The following is a 24,993-nucleotide window of genomic DNA, read 5'->3' on the forward strand; positions in this document are numbered from 1 at the left end:
CAACATATCTAAGCTGCAAGATGACAACAATAGCAAAAACTTATCACCCTACGCGGGGTCGGCTGTATGAATCCGAAAAAAAGTCTAAATTTCAAAATTTTACAAAAACAAATTAAGGGAACTAGTAAAATGCTGCTCTAGCCATAGGGACGGTGAAATGAACTGAATGTAACGTTTTAAACTACAAAAGTTAAAAAAAAAAATTATGAACAACTAGTGTTGGAAAATGCGGTAATTTACCATTCCAGGACGGACGCAGTCTTCCACTGAAACTATGTGAATAGAGTTACAACGTCTCTACGGTATCCTCTCACCATCAGAAGTCTCGGCACGTTCTCCACCAGCAAATCCATGTACTCCATGTAGAAATATGCAGGATGGTTGGCCGGCGGTGGAGGTAAGCTCACAAGCACAACCGCATGCCATTCTCGAGTATCTGAGTATTGTCGAGTTCAGCTTCAGAGTAGTGTAAAGAAACTTCTCCACCTGCTGTTCATCCACAAAAACTTGCTTCCCGTCAGCCATCAGCGGGGTCCCTTGTTTCTCAGCTATTGCCTTCATGTTAGCCATGTAATCAGCTATCCGCCGCCGAGCACCAGTGAACGCCTCCACAGATTCATCTTGAGGAGACCCACCATCTGCTTGCACATCCCACGATCTCATTGTTACAACAATCACTTCAGCATGCATCCGAAGATCATATAGAAACTTTTTCACATCAAACTTGAGCCCCTCCGCATCAGTATCCTCCTCTGCGATGCAGAAAACCTGGATTTTGCAACTCTCAAAGCTTTCCTTCGTGAGGAGGAGCTGGGACAGAAGCAGCATGAGACCTCCATCTCTCACAATCCAGTATAAGTCAATGGTACCATACTGCCTCTGATACTCATTAGGCCATTCATCAAGTCCCTTGACGATGACAACGGCCTTGTTCGCAACAATGCAATCGTTAATTATTTCAACGAAAGTGGCTGGAATTTCCGTTAAGTTTTCACGACGCCATATCTCAGGATACCGCATCACTACAATGTTTGGCTTGAGGTTTCCAAGACCCATTGTCTGGACGATGCCCCGAAAGCCTTCAGACATACTGGGGGCCACGACAATCTCAGCTACACCTTCACAATTCTTGTAGTCAAGGTAGGTCGCAAGCTGTTTGCATGCAGTCTTAGCATCTTCAGCACATTCACGGTAATCACCGTCTAGAATAGAGAAAAAAATGGACATTCCCCTGCCCTTCTTCTTCATACAGTTGGCAAAGTCAGCAAGTTTGGGATGGCAGGGCACATTTTCTGGCAGCTTCCCCCATGGCCGGCAGAATATCAAGGGGATGGGATACCAATTCTTTGGGTGTACCTGGTTTGCTGCATGGATAGTGAAAAGATGAATGAGAAAAGGTTAAAATATACTAGCACGCAAGCACAAACCATGGCATTAGCATGCACTTCGTTCAAACCATCAGCATGCCCCCGGCAACCACACAACACAAACATGGCTCCCACATTAAAATTTTGTCCTAGAGATGCAAGTACACGTACCTCCTAGAGATCGAAGACTGCGGAGTGCTAGTTGGAAATATGCACTCTTGAAACCATCACCCCAGTCCCCAGCCTTGCCTTTGATGCTCACATAATAATATATAAGGCTTGCCAGGGCTAGAGACACAATAGTGAATGACCAAGAGATCAAGAACATGATCACTGTATACAAAAAGAAAAAAGAAGACACGGAAGTTAATATAAACTTCAAAAGAAATCGAATTTGACCTACTTACATCACACATAGCATGTGGCTACAATAACAGAGTACGACAGTAACAGAATCACGTCACTGACAGATATTCTTTTCAAGCACAAACTAGTGCCTAATTTTCAAGAGCTGACAGTTGATTTCCCCTACCTATGCTTTTACTGCCTTTCTTAGCACGTCTATACAGAGAGCATAATGTTAAAATCAAAGTACAAAACTAATACAATAGGTATACCTATACAAAGTGTGGCTCCAAGAAGAGAGAGGCTCCAGTGGTGAAATTTCCACCGAGGACGCCAACTGGGAGCATCTAGAAGATCCAGAAGGAAGCAAGATAAGTTCACACCCGCATAACACAGAAGGAAAAACATAGTTATAGTTGGCGTGATAAGATCCAGGTTCCCAATAACGACACACCCGATACAGAGGAGCGCCGTAAACAAGGTAGCAATGTGAGGCTCATTTCCGTCTGAAACCCGAAAGTAGTTAAGAACAGGTAAAATGTCATCATTGGCTATTGCTGCTAGGAGACGGGGGGCACCAGTCAGGCTTTGAAGAGCGGCACCTAAGGTTGAAAGAATTATTCCAATGTAAATGAATACTGGGAAAGGCCAAGCAATTCTAGCCGAAAGTAGCCTGCAGAGGAACTCCAGTTTCAGCAATGAGATAAACAATGAACAAAGTACATTATTTTGCTACTGCAAAATTCTAGCTGACACATACACAGGAAAACAATTAACTGGACAGATCCTCCCAACTTTTAGAACTCAATTTGACACCATAAAGATAATATATTAAATAAGTGGCCATGGAAGAAACTCCAAACCAACAGATTTAGCTGTTCTAAACCACGAAGAGTTCAGAACAAACGAAAAACAAAAGGAACTCCCAGACCACAGACTAGTTATATATTATGAACTCACACAAATCTTCTCACTTCTGACATTAGGTGTCAAGAACTTCAGCACAAAGGGAGACGTTTTTATATGTTTCTAAGAAAGAAGAGCCATTGACGAAAGAGGGGGAACTATAACAGTTTAGAAAAAGATTTCAGTCTCTCCTTTCTTATGTTGAAGAACTCCGTCTTCCCTTCAAATTTTCAACTTCTTATTTCCATAGTTGATGAGAAAAAAATGGAAATGAAAAAAAACAGATGATTTCTCGAGCTCATTGACACACTATAATAAGAACAGAAAGGGAAGAAAAAAAAACCAATTATACAACATGCAACTTTTGAATAAATAGTTAAAATGATTAAAAAAAATACAAAAAAAAAAGACAGAAATTTATGTATGCCCCAAGAAAGGACTATAAGAACATTTGTATACCTGTCAGTCAGAAGCTTCTCCCTGGTTGCAAGAGCTCCAAATAGTAACACAGAGACCAGATACATTGCAGTAGTTGAAAGAGTTGCAGCCAGTGTTCCAATAGGAATTGAACGCTGAGTATCTTTCAGTGAGGCTGACCGATTTGAACCTGCCATAATTCCTGTCACAGCAGGGAAAAAGAGGCCGACCATTGCACTGGAAACAAAGATTAATAGCAGTTAGAAAAGCAAAATTTTTTATCTCCGCCCTAGATTCATAACAAAGCATATAAATTGCTATACAAATATACAGCCAGCATGCAAAACAGCCTTCACTAGAAAAAAATAAATAAATTAAATTTTTTTTAAAAAAAAAAAAGAAGAAGAAGAAGAATAGTAATAACACGAATAGAGAGTGCGCGAGAGAGAGAGAGAGCAATAATAAGAACCCAGATATCCGCATATTACTAGTTTAAAGAAACAGATTGATGAATTGGTGATTTAAAAGAATGTCCTCCAAAATCATAAAAAAAATACACATATTCAAATATTTATAAGTTTAACTCACACCAGCATCAAAGTAAAACTATCTAAGTTCAAAAATTAATGCCATACTTACTTGAAATTCCAGGATACTTTTCCGTCAGGATCAGGAATTCCATTGTTATTGGTCTTCTTATAATCTGAGCCCCAGTTTTCTTTGAAAGAGTGCGAACTCAAGCCCGTGACCCCATCTGTAACAAATATTGCAAGAAATATTATCCATTTATCCCCACCAAAACCTTAAAAGAATACATTTGACTGGAACAAATATTTTAGAAAGTCAAGTTACTATAATGCAATAGTTGACTTCATCTGATGCGCACCCCCAAGTAAAAGTCAGCTAATCTTTAAGAAACTGATCCAGGCATGCAGCCTTTGACCACTAAAATGAAAAAAAATAATAAAAAAACAGTATCCAGCCTTCAAAGATACTTATTTTAGTATAATGTTCTTGAATGTGGGTAGTGTGGCTTAGATTATTGACTTTATTTTGTACTTTTGGTTGAATTTATCGTATAAGCTTCCTTATATTTTCATTTATTTTTATTCATAAAATTTTTGTTTTAGTAAAATTATTATTGTTGTTAATATTTGTATCATTATTATTGCAAATAATATTATCTCTAGCATTGTAGTAGTAATAACTAATAACAAAAAAAAACAAGAAGCTGATAACAACACAACACTCTAGGTTCACAGCATTATGTTACGTTAAAAATCATACCTATATATTATGACCTCAAAATGGCATACATCATTAATAAAACGAGGCAAAAACATATATCCATACTGATAAGTGCCAGTTCCTGAAAAGAAGTTAAACCTTCACTAACCTACAGGGTGATTCTTCCTCGCCAAAGCAATCCCGATATATATGCAGAACAGTGAGAACAAAACGGGTATGAGGAAGGCAGGTGCAACCCGATTGATCATTTTCACACCACCAAACACAATAAAGCACAAAAGAATAGTCACAACTATCCCATAGATTTGCAGGTCATGAGAACTCGGACTCTGTATTGCAATTGATGTTCCATTAACTCTTGTGGTCTCTGTGTTTGACAACATGAGTAAAGAAAAAGAAATTACATACACTCCATTCAAATATTAGAAACAAGTCTTTGCTTTTTTTAACCTGAAATTTTTTTGGTTTTTAAACCAATTCCCAGCAACAATTTTCAAAGAAAAAAGGTTCTATTCTTGTGAACCGGAACATTGCTAAATTACCTTTAAAAATCCCAGCTGCTGGCACAGCTTTCAAGAAGGTTTCAACAGCTCCCAAGACATAACTAGAACAACAAGAACATGAAAGCCCAAGTTCATTACTCAACAACCATCCAGCATCAAGCACAAAGCAATCAAAAGAATAGAGCACTTTATTCAAGACTAAATCCATCTGCCTCCGGACATCAACCATCATGTCATTATATCATCACAATTAAGTTAACAGTGAAAACTCACAGAGATCCAGCAACAGCATTTCCTAGAAAGAAACATAACCCAATGCTAACTCCAACTTCTGGACCAAGAGCACGACCAATTAGATAGTAAGGTCCACCACCCTAGTAAAATGAATACAAAGCAGAACTCAGTATCCTTCTTTCACAACCCTATTCGGTCAAGAATAAATTAACTCCTAAAATACAGTGTCAGAGTACTCAAAAGGAAAGAACCATAACTCGACGTGCAGTACCTGATAATAATTGGAATATTACACAGTTCATTAATATAAAGCACAAGGTTAATGATTCTTTGAAAGTAGGAATAACTGTTAAGATTAAATCTCAATTGTAGATGCACCACCGTGTAGCAATCTAAAATGGTATCACAATCCAGTTTCAACTGTTAAGAGTCGCTAAAGTATTGCTCTGCTATTTTATGATAGGGTGTCGATATTCTTATAAATTTCACCATCTAATATTTTTCTAGTCTTATCATATATATATTGTGTACCTTCATAGCACCATTGGTTGCAATTGCGCTCAATGATATTGCAGTCAGGAAAGTACACAAGCCACAGAAGGAAACCAAGAATAGTGACTCAGCTATGCCAGCCATACCAACAATCCTGCCATTTTAACATATTCAGAGATAATATCAGTAGCTTTTTTTTATTAATAAATAAATTTAAAAAACTTATATCAGTAAAAACATGACTGGTTTATAACGAAACAGAAACATGATGAATTCAATCATTTAAAAGCAGTGACAAAAATAATCATTTAAAAGCAGTAAAATATTATACAAAAATATAAGCAATAATGATCAGATTCGTCTGGCATGCAATTTCCCAGTTCTACTAAGCCTAATAAAGAGCTTTAGAAAGAGAAAGAAGCATGCCGGACAAACAGTCAAATTTACAGCCTTTGCAGAACAAACTAGTGAGAAAACAAGACAATCCCACTTCCATAAAAAGCAGGTGCTGTGGTGGCTGCGCCAATAGGTCTTGTAGTTGTATTTGACATAGATAAAAACAAGCTTCGAAATGAAAACATAAAGGTTTTCTTAATTTCAGAATCTAAACAAGTTCCACTAGAACAGCACTAGGGGGACACAAAACAATGTGGTATTAAAAGGAAAACATAAATTCACCAGAATTTTGATAGCACATCGAATAATGCACAAGAAAATCTACATTGCACACTCCATATACAATATCAACATCTAACAGAAAATCCTACCATAAATATAAAATTGTTCATGCATCCTATAGACAATTTGAAAAATAGAATAAAATAGTTGAATACCAAAGAATGATAAACCTCAAGCAAATCAAGAATTACCAAGAAAATCGGATATAGTAGATAATTCCCAAAATGTTCTGAAGGCACGGCACAAATACACCCATCAATGTTCCCAGTTTGAGATCACTTGGCTGCATGGTGAATGCACGTCAAAAGATACAGAAAAACATCAGAAATTCAAAATCAGTTCCAACTTTCAGGAAAGCATAACAATATGAAACTTCAACAATAAAGCAAAGGGGTAATAAGCATATACTACAAGTAACAATACCGTCAAAATTGGTAGTAAAATGTCAGAAAATTGAAGGGAATAAGGGGAAGAAAAAGAAGGATTGATGTTGTTGAGGATGATGATGACGACCTAACACAATAGTTACACTATTTTGCCTTGTAATTGCTTCTATTGAAACCAAGCAAGCAACAAGATAAAGGAGGGAGTTATGCAACAGACAGCAGGATTGTAAATAAATTACCATACCTTTGGTCGCCCCTGAGTGATAGCAATATCTTCACCATCTCTAGGACTTGATGGTGCTGCAGTCTGCTCATCCGTCATACTGTAGGAGCATGAAACAAATAATTACCTACCAATCAGCAACAAAATTTTATACCAAACTATAGTAAATAACTTTCATATCAAGAAAATTCTCCAAAATCAAACATGCGGGGAGAAAATTGCCAAAATATTCTCTCAGTCCTTGCATCTCTTCTCAGGAAGAGATTAGGCAGGAAACATAAACCATATATCAGAAAGAATAACTTTAAAAGTGAAAGTAGTTTGTACGTGTGCCGGTATCCCTCTGAATGCCTAGACATGTATGTATATGGGTCAATAAAATTATGTTCCAAGGGCACCAGACACAGGATACATAAACAATGCAACAATATGACAAATCGTAAAAACTAGGATATAGATATAGCCACAACGAATAAGACAACAAAACAAAATAAATATGCAAGGTGTTTCCTCTTTTTTATCAATGTTTTATTTTCATGTTAGCCCTTAACAATTTAAAACTACCAGCAGACACATGATTTTCCTAACAATCTCAAAATCACTGTTCCTATTCACCATGTACATGCCATATTCAAGGGTCAATTTGAATACAGATTTGGAGTACCAAAAGAATGTCAATCAGATATTACATACCCAAAATATGTTGCAGTATCTGCGTTTTAGGGTGACAGAGCATGATAAAGAAACAATACTAATGAACATAACAAACATACCTCTTCAGACCAAGAATGTTGACAAGAGAATCAAAACCAAATAGTTCCAATTTGGATTCTTTCTGAGGGCCTTTGTCTTGCACTTGAGTAGAAGGCCCTTCATTTATGTTAGAACCCATGTTTTCTTGTGTGCTCACTTTTATTTTCCTGTCCACCAGCAATACGCATGTACAAAGACTATAAGCAAGAATAAATACTATTATATTCTAGTACACATGTTGCTTGATCTTCTTTACATGCAATGAAGAGAAATCCGCCTTTCAACATGTAGGTACAAAAAACCAAACTTACCTGAAAAAGAATATTAGTTTACAAGTATCTTTATAGCTATCAGAAACATTTTGACAAGGGAAACTCGGATTTTTTGTCTCAAGGAATTATTGCAACACCTCATAAATAAGATATCCTTAGATTTTCATGGATTTTGATGCTATGCCAAACCATAGATTGGGATACCCATGAATGATCAAAAGATGTATAAGTGAAGAATGCAAGAATTAGATTACATTCAACTCAAAAATCCCATCCAAAATGATTGCAGTTAAAGGAATATCCTGAAATGCTTGGATATAGATGACCAAAATGTTAGGAATTGGCTCGTCAAAGTAAGTGTCCTATTTTGTTTAGGATTGTATTAGGAAAGAAATAAGTTTCCTTGTACAATTAGATTGGGAATCCTAGAAACATAATTGGAAAAGGAAAGAAAGTGTACTTTCCTATTTCATATAGAATAGGAAAGAAAGTGTACATTCTTACTCCATACAAAATAGAAATAATTTACCTTCCTATTTCCATAAAGAATAGGAAACTTAGTAAAAATAGGTATGTAAACCACACCCTATACTTATAAATAACGTGCAGGCAAGGCTAGTAAAAGAAGAGAACGCCAGAGACAGCCGAGAGGAAAAGAAAGGGATTAATTCTAAGGTTTGCAAAAGTACTGTAACTCTATTATTAATCAAAGAAGTCGTTTCTCTACCTAGAGAAATCACAACTGGACGTCGGCAAAAGTTCTGCCGAACCAATATAAATCTTGTGTGTTTCTAGTTATTCTCTATTTTGCTAAATTTAGTTTGTTGCCAGATACATCAAAGAACAAGATCTAGAGGAGAGTCAGAAATATAAAACACGTAAGAAAAAAATTCAAACTCTATTATAGTCCAAAACGCACCCCAATTCCTCCTCCGTAACCTCAAAATACCTCTTATTTCATTCCAACCAAACAATCCACATAGAAACCAATACCCCACAATGCCAAATGATAATCACATTACGTTGGCCCCAATTGATCTTCACCAGCAAGGAACAACATTTTCTAATCTAAACCTAAACCACCCCCAACAGTTTCATCAGCCTAACTCAAATTTGTGCTATAACAGGATCAGCACTCTCCTACTTGGGCAGAGCTTTATATTAGGATTCAGAATCCAAGTATCTTATGATTTCCCATTTTTTAATTCAATAGCTCAGTCCACTTAACAAACAACATTCTGACAAAGGCACTTGTGGGTTTAACTCATTGTCGATTTCCAACAAGAATTCGTTATACACAAAGCAGCTTGAAGCATCAAATTGCCTTTGTGGGTTTAGCTCATTTTCGAATTCCAACAAGAATTAACAATACACAAAGCTTAAAGCATCAACTTGCACTTCTGGGTTTAACCCATGTTCGGTTTCGGACAAGAATTCACCCTACACAAAGCTTAAATCATCAAGTGAACTTCTGGGTTTAACTCATTTTCGACAATTAACCCATTAAACCAAAAGCATAACGCATCAAAATTCATTCTTAAACCATCATTCAAATCCCTAAGTCTCAGATACAGAAAACACACATACTTGAGGGAAGCCTGGTGAACCGGGAGAGAAGACGACGAAGAAGAGGAGGAGGAAGGATCCATGGGCGACATCTCGAGCACGGCCCGATCGTTGTCGACGACGGGGCGGTACTTGCGACCCCTCTGGCCACGGAACTCGTTTTCCGCACCAGCTTCGACGTCGACATTGTCCATTTCTTATCCCCTGTTTGGATCGATCCGATACAAAGCTACTCCTATAGAAGGTGGATTTAGATCTGTGCGAGAGAGAAGAGATAGAAAGAAAGGATTTTTATATAATATTTGTGGAAAATTAAGAAACGATGATATTATTGGATATTGATTGTTCAAAGAACCGCAGAGAAAAAGAAAGAAAGAGGCGGCTTTGAATTGAAGAAACCTTGAGACGAAATCATATGAGAAAAAGAGGAGAAAAGAAATTGAGAAATGACGACGTCAAATTTTGGAACCACAGTTTTGCTTTTGTTAATAATAAAAAATTAATTTGCTCTTGGTCCTGAGTTCCTCCTCAATTCGTTAGGCAGTCATCCTCCGTTGATCGTACGTTGACGAAGAAAATTAACATTACTTGCGAATTTTAAAATGACGAAAATTAAAATTGCTAGGTTTATATTTTTTAAGATTTATGAATTTTTTTATTTGGTTAATGTAAAAGAATAATATAATTGAATACAAAATATTTTTTTTAAACTCTCCATCGTATAAATTGAAAAATGACACATATTTACTTGGAATTTAAACTTGGGAATTAGGTCCTAAATTTTAAGTTTTTTTACACGCTGAAGTTCTAAATTTATATGTTTATGAATCCAAACAAGAATTGGTGCATGTCAATTTATAAATTATGACTTTCATCCAAATTCTAAGTTTATTTCATACTTATAATCATAACCGTTATAAAGCATTTTGTAAAAATTATCTATACAAAAAATTAATAAAATATGAGATTATTTAGTCATCGAATTGTATAATAATAAATTGACGGATTCAGCAAAAACATTAAAAACCGTCTATCTATTTGTTACAATTGATTTATAAAACAACCTTAACTTTAATTGACTTTTGTAAGGAATGATCTTTACAAAGAAATTTGTAACATATACGATTCTGAAATACGAAGATCTATTAATCAATCATTAGTGTATTAAGCATTGCTCACTATATTTTCTGTTTCTCTCGTCTTATAACAAAATTTGATTGATAGTTATAACGTATAAAATTTGTTGATCCTATGTAGATAGTGTATTGCGCTCCTGGAGATGATCTTTGACTACAACTCAGTGCGTCTTGGTTTTAAATTCTCTCTAGTCTAGCTTAAAATAGTAATTTTGAGTGTAAAAAAATGTTGCATAAAAATTTTCTCTTTAATTCACTGCATCCCAAATTCAAAACTAAAGTCGTCTCTCGTCCCCGCAGCATTGAAGGGTACACACAAAAATTATAAGACAACAAGCTTAAAAACTAAAATCTTACAATTGAATGAGTTCTCACAAATTAACTTTGATGGTGAGTTTTGAAGGTACCATGTAAAGGAGGAAAGATGTGTTAATAAAAATATAAATACTTTCGATACAACATTTCTAATTTGCTACAAAGAAAATATGTTCTTCATCGTGGCCCAATAACTTTGTGACCCGAACTTTGGAAGTTTGACATCCATTTATCCTTCAACGAACGTTAAATCTAGTGAATTTTTCACGTCAATTTCAAATCAAATTCAATCCTCGACAACAAACCAAACCTTCAACGTACATTGAATCCAGTGAATATTAATCAATTCATATCAATATTTGTTTTAAACAAATACATCTAAAAGGTTAAGGATTGTTGCATTTCTCCTGCATGAGTCGGATAATAAAATCCACAACTGCAAATTTCTTCGTTGCTCGCGCATCTGCGCCAGCAGGATGCTTTCACCGGGAGAGCTGCGACGATGATTTGTTCCATCTCGAGGCTCTCCCCACACTTCTTCTAATCCGCGGGAGGTCAAATTTAGGTTGCTGCTCAATTATTTTAGTGTACCTATGACCTCCCGCGATTAACAAGAACACAGACGACTTGCAACAAAAAGCATTGATTGATAAGGGTCATTTGAATTTCTCATGAACTTTGTTGAGAACCAAATTACAAGGTAACTTCGTTTGTCGATCTCCACTACACATAATTACGGCAGAATATTATACAGCAAAAGACTAAACAGGTGTATTAGCACAAAGAGGCAAACGTTGGAACTTACTTTCCAAACCGAAATCGAAGAAACATCCAGGTAAAACACAGAAAAAACTTCAAAACTATTCATCTTTAACAGAGTCTTTCTTATGCTTACCATGCCTCTCCTTTAGCTTCTCGACTTTCTCACTCCCGTTGTGTTGATTGGTGACGGATCCCTCTTGAGCACTGCACATCTGGGACTTTATCTTGAACCCGAATTTCTTTGATACGTTTCCCCACGTGCTAGACCCTTTACGCGACCCAACTTCTCGATCTCTTGTCTCATGTTAGAACACTCCTTCTCAAGCTCGGATACCCGCATCCTCATATTGTCCATCCCAACCTTTAAAACCTGATTCTCCCTCACGGTAGTGGCCCAGCCTCCCTCGTTAGACATAGCAAACCCGCTTCTTAACTGTCTTGATCCGTCAAGATTTTCTGATACCAGAAAGCAGTCGGCAATTGACGACCGAAGCTGAAGCTGCTCGAAGAAGAGAACTTGAACAACTATTCTCAAGGGTAGCCTCTCATTCTGTGCAGCATGAGTGCAAGCTTCCAAGGAAAGCTTCTGGCAGTCCATCAACCGGCAAAGCTGTTCCCTGTCGGACTCTACCAACCATGGGTGTGACTGCAGGTTGTAAACAAGGTTACAGGAGTGTCCAATACTAACTTCAATTTTATAGATTGTAATTCTAGAAACATTGATGTTGAGAGAATCTTTATTTCTAGGTGCATGCGATGTGGTTTCTTTCTATATGGCATGGCATGATGACCGCTTGTCGATTCAATGACCGATCTTATAAAGAAAACATGAACTATAGGTAAAAAATTGATCGATGCGTATAATTACCTTCAAATAAATATCTATGGCACGGTAAAGACCATCATCCAAGGGTCTGGCATATTCTGGAACAGCAGCAGCAAGAGCCTGAAACTTGGGGAGCTTCAAGTTGACATCAGGAGCGACCTCTGCAAGGTATCCATCGATGAGTTTGGCTACCATTGTGATTGGGGTCAGTGAAGGACCTGAAGACCCGATCAATTGTTCATCATCGACCGAACATGGAGACACTCCTCCTGTTTGTTCCATGGCAATGAAGTGGTCTAGAATTCGTTGCACACAGTCAACATTGTACAGAGTCTCCATAGAATAAGAGAAGTTGGGCATCAAAAGATCTTCCAAAGTAGCTTGATCAAGCTGCATGCCAATTCTTTTCTCAAAATTTGATATGCACAAAGGGTTGGCTCGAAGAATCATGGCTGTTCGAAGTAGACCAAACAAGAATTTGGTTGGGACTACACGCTTCTGAAATGGAAGTAACCGATCAACCTCTTCAAGTAAGAGCTTCTGGTCTTCTTCTGATGGTGGGGACCCCAAGGACACTGGTTTAAGATGAGTACTAGAATCATTGCCTTGACGCCGATTCAGCCCAGGAAGGTACTTTTTTGCATAATAAGTGATTGAGGCTGCAATGATCTCCTGTTTGATGCCACGAGATTCCATGACCGAAATCAGCCTCTGGTAGAGAGGCAAGCTTAAGGTTGATGCATCCTCATACCACCAATCTGAACTTGATTTCTTTGGTCTAGCCCCTGTACTTATCCCATTCCACAGGACACTCCCACCAGGACTTTGCATAGGGCCACCATGCTCCTTGACAGGCCACCCAAACAAATTAGGATCAGTAGATGCTTTTGTGGCTAGTGACTCAATGCACCTTTTGGTAATGTTGAGTTCTTCAGCATAAGGGAGAATATCATCACAAGTCTGAAGCGCCTTTAAAGAGTCTTTCCAATTTCGAAGGACTACTTGATTGAGAAAGGCTTCAGTTTGTGTGATTAAGTTGTCCTCCCCGTACTCTTCAGTCATTTCAAGATGCTCAGCAGCACATCGAAGGTAGACAACATTTGAGGCAGTAAGCTCAAATTTCACCCCATAGCAGAACTTGGCTACCAATTCAAATGTTTTTACCCCACCAGGAATATCAGGGACGGTTATGACACAACCTTCTTCTCCTTCAGATGCTTCGGAAATCAATCTTTCCATAACCCCACTTCTTGAGAGCAAAGGAAACTGCACCAAATGGCAATTCAAAGGTGAGAGTAGCATTCAGATGTGAAATCAGGCATGCATTATGCATATGGGGTTGACAACAAATTATGATTAACGACTCAAAAAAGAGTCAGATAACCTGATAAAAGAAGTCAAAAGTCATTCTCCAAAACAGGTACGTAACGAATTGTCCCAAGTTACAAGAACAGTAAATCAAGTGATAGTTATACCAACCACAGGGAGGTAAAAGTAAACAGGGAACCAGGAAGCTAACCTTATGAAGATGGAATGACATCTCTCCAACCTCAACAGCAATGTCACTAGGAAGCCCAGTGGTGCAGAACCTATATCGTTGCAAGACATATATAATGTCAGTCAACAAATACGAAAGTATTGGGAACTAATTTACTCAAGAAGAATTGATTCGGTGTCTGTAGTCATAACATATAATCAGCTAATCAATCATGAAGCACAGACATCGTAATCCAAAAGGGTAATCGCTACATGGCTTTCGTTTCACAACATTCATACAATTTGTTATATATACTCATTACCTAGTAGAAAAAAAAAAAACCTCAGTCCAACATCGTTTCATATTGTTAATCACAAATATGAGGTTCAAAAACAGAAAAAATATTGCTAGCACAATGCAATGTACAAAGAGAATACAATCGCCCACGTACTTCACAGGAACACGCAACAAGTAGATCCTAAATCCCAAAGACAATATCCAGAACACGTATGGTAAAGGAAGAAGAAACGTCTTCTGTCTTCCAAATTAAGTCATTCTTCAAACTACCAAACAACTGTGCTACAGCAAGAATCCATCAATTATTAACAAGCAGCGGACATGTTTGTATCAACCGCCTTTCTTTTAAGCATTCTTCAAACTACGAAATCCCAAACACCAAAGGAAAAATAATAGTTTGAAGGTAACAAATCTCAATACAAATTCAACTTACAGGCAACATATCAAATTTTACTTTCCATACAAATTCAAGTTTGCAAACTGAAAATAAATGATGTAAAAATAAACAAGTTTAATTGTGACACAAATTCAGAACAATTCAGAGCATATATACATATACATACATACATATATATACACACACACATTCGGTCATAAAGAGTATCAAATTAAAGATGTCAGGGTGCATACCAGGCCTGTCCTTGTCTATGGAATGCATCAGTTTTAGATCCCAATTTCACGCAAGCCATTTTTTCTCCCAGTGAAAGCAGAACAGAAGAACTTCAAGAACAACTTCCCAACAGAGACAAGCTAATCAAGTCTGCAGAAACAAATCCCTCAAGGCAAAATGCACTAGTAACTGCCCAAATCAGGGCAGTTTTACAAGCAAAGGCAGAAACCCAATAAGCACTTTCCCTCAAAAACCACTGTAAAAGCCCAAATCAGCCAGAAAAATCCCTGAAAAAAAGCCAGAAGCAGAAACCCAACAGCACCACAATGGAGCTTTCTTTGTAGAACCTCACTAAATTTTTTGGAAAAAACTGACCCAAAAAACCAGCAGATATAACAGAAAAAGTGAATTCCTTTACAAACCCAGTTCTGAATCCATGAAAATTCCTCCAAAACAACTCCACTACAAATACCCACCTCCAAAAATCCCCAAACCTGACCCCAAAAACCCCACAAAAAATTAAAAATTAAATAAAAACTCAAACTTTCTAATTCAGACAGAGAATTTAGGTCAACCCCTCCAAACCGGTGCCCCAGAAACCCCAAAAACGAGATGCTTAAATAGTTTAACTAAAAAGAAATTCCAAATATTGAAACCCCTCAAGACACAGGAGACCAAAACCACTGACACCTTATTAAAGTAAAAGGAAAAGGAGTCCTCCTAATGTCTGCCAATGCAAACCGCAAGACCCATTTGCCCAAAAGACAGCCAGGCGCCCGGAAACCCTAACGTGTCAGGGCCTTGTTATCAATGGCAGCACATCAGCTCCCTCTCTCCGTCTGGCTCCGAAGGTAGGAAGACCTTCTCTCCTCTCACACGTACATGTGGGGTCCTCTGGCTTGCGACACACTCATTGCACTTTAAGAACTTGGTTTTTTTTTTTTTTTTGGAAGCCTAAGAACTTGGATTAGGAGATGAGAATCTTTACCCAACGTAATGATTTTAGTTTTGAAGTGGGTGCAAATTTCCGCTTTTGGTCTTTCAAGTTTCAATTTTCGCGATTAGTCTTTTCCTTTTCTAATGTAAGAGGAGAAATGCTAGGCAGATTTTTTAAAGTGAAACTTTTTTTGAATTTTTCGTTTTTGATATAACGTTTTATAATTAACATTAATAATTTGAAAGAGGTATTTTTCAGATCTCTTTCATTAAGATCATCAGATCAAATGATCTGAGCTCTTTAAATTGATATAACGACTAAAGTTATTATAACTTTTAAAGGGCTTTGTTTTTAGTCTTTAGATCAAATTTCAAGAGTCCAGATCACTTGTTCTGGTGGCCTTAATGGAAAAGATTTAGAAATGATCTCTTTCCATAACAATTGGGCCAATCGATATTTTTTCTCCCCCCCACCCTGACAAAAATAGGAGGTGACTCTCACTTTTGAGAGAGGTGTTATTCGCATACTTTTTTTTTTTTTCCTAAAAGAATGACAACTGGTGGCAAACCATGATAATCCACTTCTTCCGAGGGTCAGGAAGACTCACAGAGGTATTTAACCTTCCCTGACCACAAGTCTGCCTTCTACACCAACAACGGATTTCGAACCCGAAATCTCTAGTTTTTAGTTTTAAGGAAACCTCGTAATTCACACACCTATTTTTATCTCGCACATTTTTTTGAATTTTCATCCGTCGGATCAAATAAATTTAAAAATATCAACGGACAAAATTCACAAAAGTGCGCAGGAGATAAAAATTAAAAAAAAAAAAAAAACAAAAACAAAAACAGGTTTATGAAAAGCACTACCCTAAAAAAATACAAAATAACGCTTGTGTGACATATGTGAAGGTAAATTAGTTTATTTTTTATACAACGACAAAAATAACACTTATGTGACATATGTGAGCGTAAATTAATTTATTCTTCATACAACGATATATTTTTACATTAAGAGCGAGAGAACAAATTATTATTAAAGTCGTCATTCAGGAAGTTTAAATCTAAGACCTCTTGTAAGTAATAAATTATATTTTTGGAGGTGGAAAATAAAATAAAACAACCACAACACTTAATCAAGGCATTACTTTGAATTATGACGATTATAAATCCTAAAATTGAAACTATAAGAACTAAAATAAAATGAGAAATGCTAAAGAGACACTTTCAAAATGAGATTTTTACGTACTTTTTATTACTTCACAGTTTAATATAATTTTCGTGTCAATATTATAAAACATTGCTCTGATTGATGTCACATCCCGGCCCAGGCCCCCACCACAACCCAGGCCCGATCCACCACCGTAGCACGATATTGTCCGCTTTGGGCCCCGACTACGCCCTCACGGTTTTGTTTCTGGGAACTCACACGAGAACTTCCCGATGGGTCACCCATCCTGGGAGTGCTCTCGCGCGCTACTCGCTTAACTTCGGAGTTCCTATGGAACCCAAAGTCAGTGAGCTCCCAAAAGGCCTCGTGCTAGGTAGGGATGAGAATATACATTTAAGGATCACTTCCCTGGGCGATGTTGCTTAACTTCGGAGTTCCTATGGAACCCGAAGCCAGTGAGCTCCCAAAAGGCCTCGTGCTAGGTAGGGATGGGAATATACATTTAAGGATCACTTCCCTGGGCGATGTGGGATGTCACAATCCACCCCCCTTAGGGGCCCGACGTCCTCGTCGGCACATACGCAACCAGGGTTAGGCTCTGATACCAATGTCACATCCCGGCCCGGGTGGGACGACTTCCCGGGCCCGCTCCACTACCGTAGCACGATATTGTCCGCTTTGGGCTTACCATTCCCTCACGGTTTTTGTTTTTGGGAACTCACGAGCAACTTCCCAGTGGGTCACCCATCATGGGAGTGCTCCAGCCCTCTTCTCGCTTAACTTCGGAGTTCCTACGGAACCCGAAGCCAGTGAGCTCCCAAAAGGCCTCGTGCTAGGTAGGGATGGGAATATACATTTAAGGATCACTTCCCTGGGCGATGTGGGATGTCACATTGATAAGACTTTTCATTTGTCAAATAAAACATTGTTCTGGTTGATAAGACTTTTCTCTTTATCTCACTATAAGTTTCATGTTCAAATTATTCTTCTTTCTTCGTATAGTTTAGCCTGCTTATAATAGTAATATCGATTCTAATAAGAAAAAATTAAAACTTGAACGAATCTATGGACGCTAAAATCATAATTCTAAAACAAACAAAAAAACATAAAGTACACAAACAAGTAAAGGGAAACTGCAATTTGACCAGGAAAGGGATAATCTTGTCTAATTATTAACCATAATTCTTTAGCTTTTCTTGTTCTTGTAGTTTAGTGACAAAGAATAGAAGCAACATCTATCTGCTTCATCCAGCAAGGCCATGTGGGTGCGTCGCTAACGCCCATACGAAAATTAATTAATTATTCAGACCAAAAGAAGAATAATAATTAAATATAGTACGTGGACATTTTAAGTGAGATTTTGATTGATTTGGGGGAATAAAATTAAAAACAAGAAATTGATAGGGTTGATTGGAAAGATAGTCAATTTATTGTCCCATGCGGATGCAAATGCAAGAATTTGGAATTGGGACCGATCCATTCCCTCCCCCATCCCCGTTGTATCGACGGCGACGAGCCTTTATGTGAGGGGTATATGTCGAATTTTAAGTTGTTTTTTTTTTTTTTTTTGTGTACAAGCGATATATTTACATTGGCCCCATTTCCTTCCCACTCCCCTATGTATCGACGGCGACGAGCCTTTATGTGAGGGGTACATGTCGAATTTTAAGCTTTTTTTTTTTTTTTTTTTTTTTTTTTACAAGCGATATATTTACATTGGTCCCATTTCCTTCCCACTCCCCGATGTATCGACGGTGACGAGCCTTTATGTGAGGGGTATATGTCGAATTTTAAGCTCCTTTTCTTTTTTTCTTTTTTTTTTTTTTTTTTTTTTTTTTTTTTTACAAGCGATATATTTACGCTTATGAATTGATGATTGAGGTTAAACCATATGATGGCTTAGTCATAGTGACTTGGTATTTAACTTATCATTCGCGAGAATGAGAATCGAACTTAAAACTTTCTACTCATAAGTATTAAGTAGTAAGGTATATTACTAGACCGTAATAATAAGGTGACAAATAAATGGAAACTAATTAGACAAGTAAATGAAGATGAAGATTAGGGTTGGGTTCAGTTGGCAAACCGTGTCAAATTTCTTATGCCACCTGCCATCCACATACACATAATTACCGAAAATCAGTTACCTGCTAGCCAACTGTCTTCTTGCAGTTGCCAAAAATTAGTTCAGTCAAAATTATTGGCTTGTTCGGTTGGTAAATGACACAACCGATAGTTTGCAAATAAGCTACAAAAACAACAGCTCAAAACCATGCACCGACCCGTGAACAACAAAACATAGAAGAGAAAAAGAAGTTGTTGCAATTTTTCAATTGATGATAAGCCAAAAAAGCATGACTTTACAAATTAAAATGGAAATCAAATCAAAACTTAATAAACCAACAACAATGTCAGCAAACATAATCTAAATGGTTATAAGTTCACAAACTCAAAAGTCTTAACTAATATAATTGTCTAAATTCAATTGTAGCAACTAATGCTTAAACAAAAAACTCAAAACTCAAAAGTATGGTTTTGGTTATAAGAACCCCTTATTGTAATTCCAAAACAAATAACTTGTTGTTTTGATAATGCAACATCACTGAAGTAGCAGCAACCAATGCATGTGAGATCTTCCATGAATCAATTCTTCGAAGCACTTGGAATTGATGTTCCTGCTTGAGATGTAGAACCATCAACTATTTCAATTCAAATGTTATATATAAAAAAAGTATGATTAGAATAAGAAGTAATATTGAATAATAAATTAAAATTATCAATAAACATTAGATTGAAGTACTATAATTAGAATTAGAAAAAATATAGCCATACTTACAATTTTCCAGTTCTTCACATGTCAAGCTTGTAAAAAATATCTAAAATATCTAAATAGAAAAAAAAAATTATATATGTATATATATAGATATATATTGGTAGGTATGACATACCGTGGGTATACAAAATCCAATACCATTAATTGTCGGTTCGGTCCCAACCGATTATGAAAAAATATCAAAACTATACCATACCATTATGAACCGACTGATATGGTTCGGTTGGTAAATCGGTATATGGCAAAATTTTCCACCCCTAAAGATAACTTTGCATTTAGTGTTAAATTTCCAGCCCCCTTCCCTATCAATGATGACCAACACATGTAAACCAGGGGTGAAATAGTAAATTGCGTGCAACATAAAAAAAAAAAAAAAAAAAAAAAAGAGTTGAGAGTAGGCGACAGCAACTGAAGGGCAATTTCGTCAAAATACTGCTAATGAACAATATTCTTCAGCTAAGTCTTAGTGTAGAATAATCTGCTCAACCAACTGAAAATAAATAGGTGGGTAGGCCTAATCTCACTCTTACTCAATAGTCAATAGATCATAACAGATTAATGAACAAAAGAATTTAAGTAGGGGTGTCTTTCAACGTCATTAGCTAAGCAACTGTCACAAAAGTTGAAAAACTCGTGTATTTTGGTTAGACATGGCCTTACATTGATCTACTAGATGCGTGAACTGACTTATTTAGACAATTCTACATAAATTTTTCTCCTCATAACAAATTACAAAACCAAGCATAAAGATAAGAACTACAATCAAATATTATAAAAATAAATGTGAAGAGCTTTAGCATCATTCAACTTGTTTTTTTATTTGTTTTCACCTGAGGTTGAACTAAATATAGTGGACTAAATTAATATACCATTGATTAAAGTTTCATGTTCATTGTATTGCTTAACATATATAATTAGGGTTTGAACAAATAGATAAATGCTAAGAAGATTCTCTACCACTTCACAATTTAACGTCAATTCTTGTGTCGACTTATAAAATATCGTGTAAAAAATATGAGGTGACAAAGAGTCCCTTGAACAGTAACAGTAAAGCCATGTCAATATCTTATATTGATTTTTGTATGGAGACAATAAAACAAAAAAAAATGTGAGAGGAAGGGAGATAAGGAAATGAGATTAGGAGGAAAGAGAATCCTACTCCCACCTTAGCATACGTAGGTGTGAAGTTTTGTCCAAAGTTCAATGCAAAATGTGGAAACCCACATAATCTTGTATGCTGCAAGTTTGCAGAGCGTGGGAGCGATAACATGAGTATTTATAGTGTATCATAATTTGTGTTGTTTGCTTTTTACTTCTTAAATACTTAGCAAAACAATAAACAACAAATCACGCGGACTCAAACATTCAATTTTTTGAAACATTTTTATTGTCTAGTCGATGAGAGAGAGAGAGAGAGAGAGAGAGAGAGAGAGAGAGAGGTATAGTCAAGCATTCAAGTTCAACTTACTTGATTGACGAGTTTGATACCTAATTATTATGATTGGATATGATATGTGAAAGAAGTACTTTCTTAGCACAAATACAAAATAATCGTGTCAATGATTCAACTTCATATGAAAAAAGAATTGCACATGTTATTAAATTAAGGACACGTGATACTACAACGTCGTATGCTACCATTAAAAGTCGCCGCCATGGACCAAAGGAGGATACATCCTCCTTCTCAGGTGCTTGCAAACCGCTTCACTACTATCATATGTTGTACAGAATCAAAAGACAATGAATTACTGGAGATAAAAGATACTTCCCTGTAGCTTAAAAACCAAAACCTCATTCAGCTATGTATTTTACCCTTCGGATTCTGGCAAGCACCTTGACACAGCGGGAAGACGGTGAAAAAAGGGCAAAAAAAATTTGGACCGTTTCTCGATTTATGCGTGTCATCCTTGCGCAGGGGCCATGCTAATCTTCTCTGTATCGTTCCAATTTTATCGGATGTCCCCGAAGGGACATAGGGTATTATGGAGCAAACGTATATAAAGCGTTGAAGCATAGCATGACTGATCGATGTGGGACAAGTGTTGCCTTGTTTTCAAGGCTCAGTTTTCCTTCTTTACTAGTCAGGAGTGAGGCCCCAGCCCAATCTCCCTCAGACAGACCCAATAGGGCTTTTTCTTCGTGGGTTGGATTCAATTTATTAAATTTAAATTACATTCTTCCTTTTCTTAGAGAAGCCCAAAGAAGAAGAAGAACAAAGATATCAAACACGAACATAAATCTTTCGCCCCTTTTAATAGCCAAATGGTCAATAGGTGGATCAAACTTCCAACTTCTAATTTTTATTACAATTTTTTAAGTTTTCATGAGTAATGCTATTCATATCACATTTTTATACTATATTTTTATACCACCTTAGGTGACATCTGATGTGGACAGTCACATCATTTGAATTAATCAGATTTTTAAATTTAGTTCATTATTTAATAAACTAATAATTAAGAAAAACTAGTAAATTAAATGATGATGATGGTATACGAGGAGTCTTTCTCCTTCCTTTCCTTGGGTTTTGCAAATTTTTCAAATGATGTGGCTGTCTACATTAGATGCCGCCTACGAAGATATAGAAATGTGGTATAAAAATCTGGTATGAAAAGAGTAAAATATAGAATTCGTCCATGAATTCACACCTGAGTAGAATTTCTCAACTACTTTTTCGTTAATTTACATCTCTTGATTTACCAAAATAAGCACCATTCGTTCTTTTGGTGAATGTTGTCAGCTTTTTTATTCAAAAAGGCTTGTGCCATACACGTGAGGTATTTTTTTTTCAGCAGTACATTGGGCGAGGAGACAAGAGGGAAAATGCTCACAAAAATAGATGGAGGTTATTTTGAGCAAATGGGCATGGGTGCGAGATGTTAGCGGTACTATTGTGGCAATCATGGCAGGAAGAGTTGAAGGAGTGCGATCACCATTTCAGGTGGAGCTGATAGCTCCCAGGCATGCATGCATTATATTTGAAGCAGATTCAAAAGACAGATCACGTGCTTGAGGAATGAGGAACCACCCAACACTATCACCAACTTGTTTGAGAATAGCTCACATGTTTAATCTTTACAATGTTGTACTCCTTTTCCTTAGACGAGTTGAAAGTTCTGGCAAGGTTTGTTGTGTTCTATTCTCCATATGATATAACGTTTAATGTCTATGAATATTGTACCTTTAACATCAACATAGTCTCCCTCAACATCCTTAGTATTGTGTGTTGAATTAACTGGAGGAAAACTGCACAGAAGCTTTACTTGTACCAGAAACATCCACAAATCCTTCCTAGCACAAGTCATTGCTTAGGTCAATTGGGACGGCAATTATGGCAACACACCCCCTGTGGTCCAATACAGGAGGAAAGTACATGAAACAAAGTGTTGCGTTCCTTTTTGGGTTGTGGGTTTTGAAAATTAAAAAAGTAAATAAAAGTGGATTGGTGTGCTATCCTATGTACTCTTGAAAAACATCTTACGTGCATGACACTTGGCTTTTTTAATGAGAAGGCTAACTGCATCCGCCAGAAGGATGAATGATGCCTGTTTTGATAAATTAAAAGATATAAATTAACGAAATATTAGTTAAACGATGAATCTAAACTCAGATGCGAGTTTAGAAAGAATTTTAAATGCAGTTTGTTTATACTTATTTCTACTCGTAGACTGTGAAGTTTTATATTCAATTCATATGAATACTATTTGATAGTTAAGTATAGAATATTCAATAATCATAATATTATTGGATTGCTAGAAGCCTATTCGAACCCTCTCTTTAAAATTTAAAGTATATGCTTCCACACGAATTTCAACAATCATTTGTTCTTATTCTATAAACTGAAACGAATCCAATGATTGATTCATTTTTTAAACTCTGTTTAATGGATATCTTTAGGTCATTATTCAATTTTCATAAATTATAAAAAGCCCTTCCAATTTTAGATTTTTCAAAACAACTCCTTACTGAAACTTCTTAACTCATAGATTGATTTTAAATTCATGAACCGTCCCCCGAATTTTGTTTTTTGATTGTACAACTAATAAACACCACATTATAAAAAGAGAGATGAATTCGCAACTTAAGAAGTCTTTTTGAAAAGTGAACTTTGGTACTTTAGAAAAGTAGTTTTCTGAATTCTTGTAGTTATCTAAACTTTAATTCAATTCATGATAATTGTTATTCAACGTAAGTTTTGAATATTTTTCAGCAAACCCTATTAATGGTAGAAGCCTAGAAACACCACATATCATGCTTTCTTAGTACCTAAGAAATAAAAGTTATTACAACTTAATTACAATTAAAAACTCGAGAGAACGAAAAAAGTAGAGAAAAAGCGAACAGCGGAAAGAAGATACAGCAAAAGAGCTTTTTAAACACAAACTGGAAAAATTGTAGTGGGAGCTTTATGAATAAGGCCACCCAACAACTCCTCGGCCCTCTTTTGCATACTAGAATGCGCACCTTTAGGTTTCACGCACGTCATACGAAATTACCAGCATAATACGGTCATGTAATGTTATTAATTTACTTTATATTTTAAGTAAAATAAGTTGACGTATCATGATAAATTACATGCTGATGTATGCTTTATATACTCAACAGTCTTTTTTTTTTGTGCGGCGTCACTTAAGTTTAACACGTGTACAATACATATTGAATGACGTAAGAGCATATTGTCATCAGGCTTAACATGCGACAGATCACGTAAGCCTAACACGTAAAAATACAAATTGAGTAACGTGAACCGTTGGAAATAAGACATTAATTTTCTAATGTAGAATACACACTCTCAATAATTTGTAGTTTTACCTCTCATTGCTAAAATGCGCCGAGGGGTAACACACTCTCTGGACCTCTTGGGCAGGGAAAATTTTTAGGTGTACCGGGTACACCAAAAAAATTTGGTGTACCCTCACTCATTAGAATTTTTTTGGTGTACAAAAAGTGAGGGTGCACCAAATTTTTTTGGTGTACCCTCACCATTATGAGTGAGGGTACACCAAATTTTTTTGGTGTACCGGGTACACCGAAAAATTGCTCCTTGGGCAGCACTGTTGCAATTGGCGGAGTGGCCTTCCAAAAGGAAATCATGTCTGCCATTCATATGAATTTTTTTTTATTGTGACGGAATACAAATTGTACATTACGTATTTTTATATAAATAATATAAAATTTTACTTTTTAAGTTATTAATATTTTAACAACAAAATTCCATAATTTGTATAATCACATTGAAA

At 36.5% G+C, this 24,993-nt stretch overlaps 2 protein-coding genes and 1 non-coding gene across 3 annotated transcripts; all 3 read right to left on the bottom strand.

Annotated features, from left to right (window-relative positions):
• Window positions 1–14: 14 nt before the first annotated feature.
• On the bottom strand, window positions 15–9,797 carry LOC103936284 (cation-chloride cotransporter 1). The gene is given in 14 exon segments (XM_009346121.3): window positions 15–419; window positions 421–1,364; window positions 1,539–1,700; window positions 1,985–2,385; window positions 3,078–3,272; window positions 3,675–3,789; window positions 4,432–4,650; window positions 4,826–4,887; window positions 5,060–5,160; window positions 5,552–5,666; window positions 6,382–6,473; window positions 6,821–6,899; window positions 7,573–7,719; window positions 9,412–9,797. Coding segments are annotated over 14 exon segments (2,952 nt in total). The 5' UTR covers window positions 9,585–9,797; the 3' UTR covers window positions 15–272.
• A 1,686-nt stretch (window positions 9,798–11,483) lies between these two features.
• LOC103936283 (BTB/POZ domain-containing protein At1g30440) lies at window positions 11,484–15,878 on the bottom strand. The gene is given in 5 exon segments (XM_009346120.3): window positions 11,484–11,877; window positions 11,880–12,249; window positions 12,472–13,695; window positions 13,949–14,018; window positions 14,834–15,878. Coding segments are annotated over 5 exon segments (1,899 nt in total). The 5' UTR covers window positions 14,893–15,878; the 3' UTR covers window positions 11,484–11,701.
• A 5,744-nt stretch (window positions 15,879–21,622) lies between these two features.
• LOC125472627 lies at window positions 21,623–21,725 on the bottom strand. The gene has a single exon (XR_007254545.1). It is a non-coding gene; the product is annotated as a U6 spliceosomal RNA (small nuclear RNA).
• Window positions 21,726–24,993: the final 3,268 nt, after the last annotated feature.

This window comes from the organism of the source record quoted next, unplaced genomic scaffold (genome assembly GCF_019419815.1).
Source record: "Pyrus x bretschneideri cultivar Hongxiangsu unplaced genomic scaffold, Pyrus_bretschneideri_v1 Contig7, whole genome shotgun sequence".
NCBI classification, from domain to species: domain Eukaryota; kingdom Viridiplantae; phylum Streptophyta; class Magnoliopsida; order Rosales; family Rosaceae; genus Pyrus; species Pyrus x bretschneideri.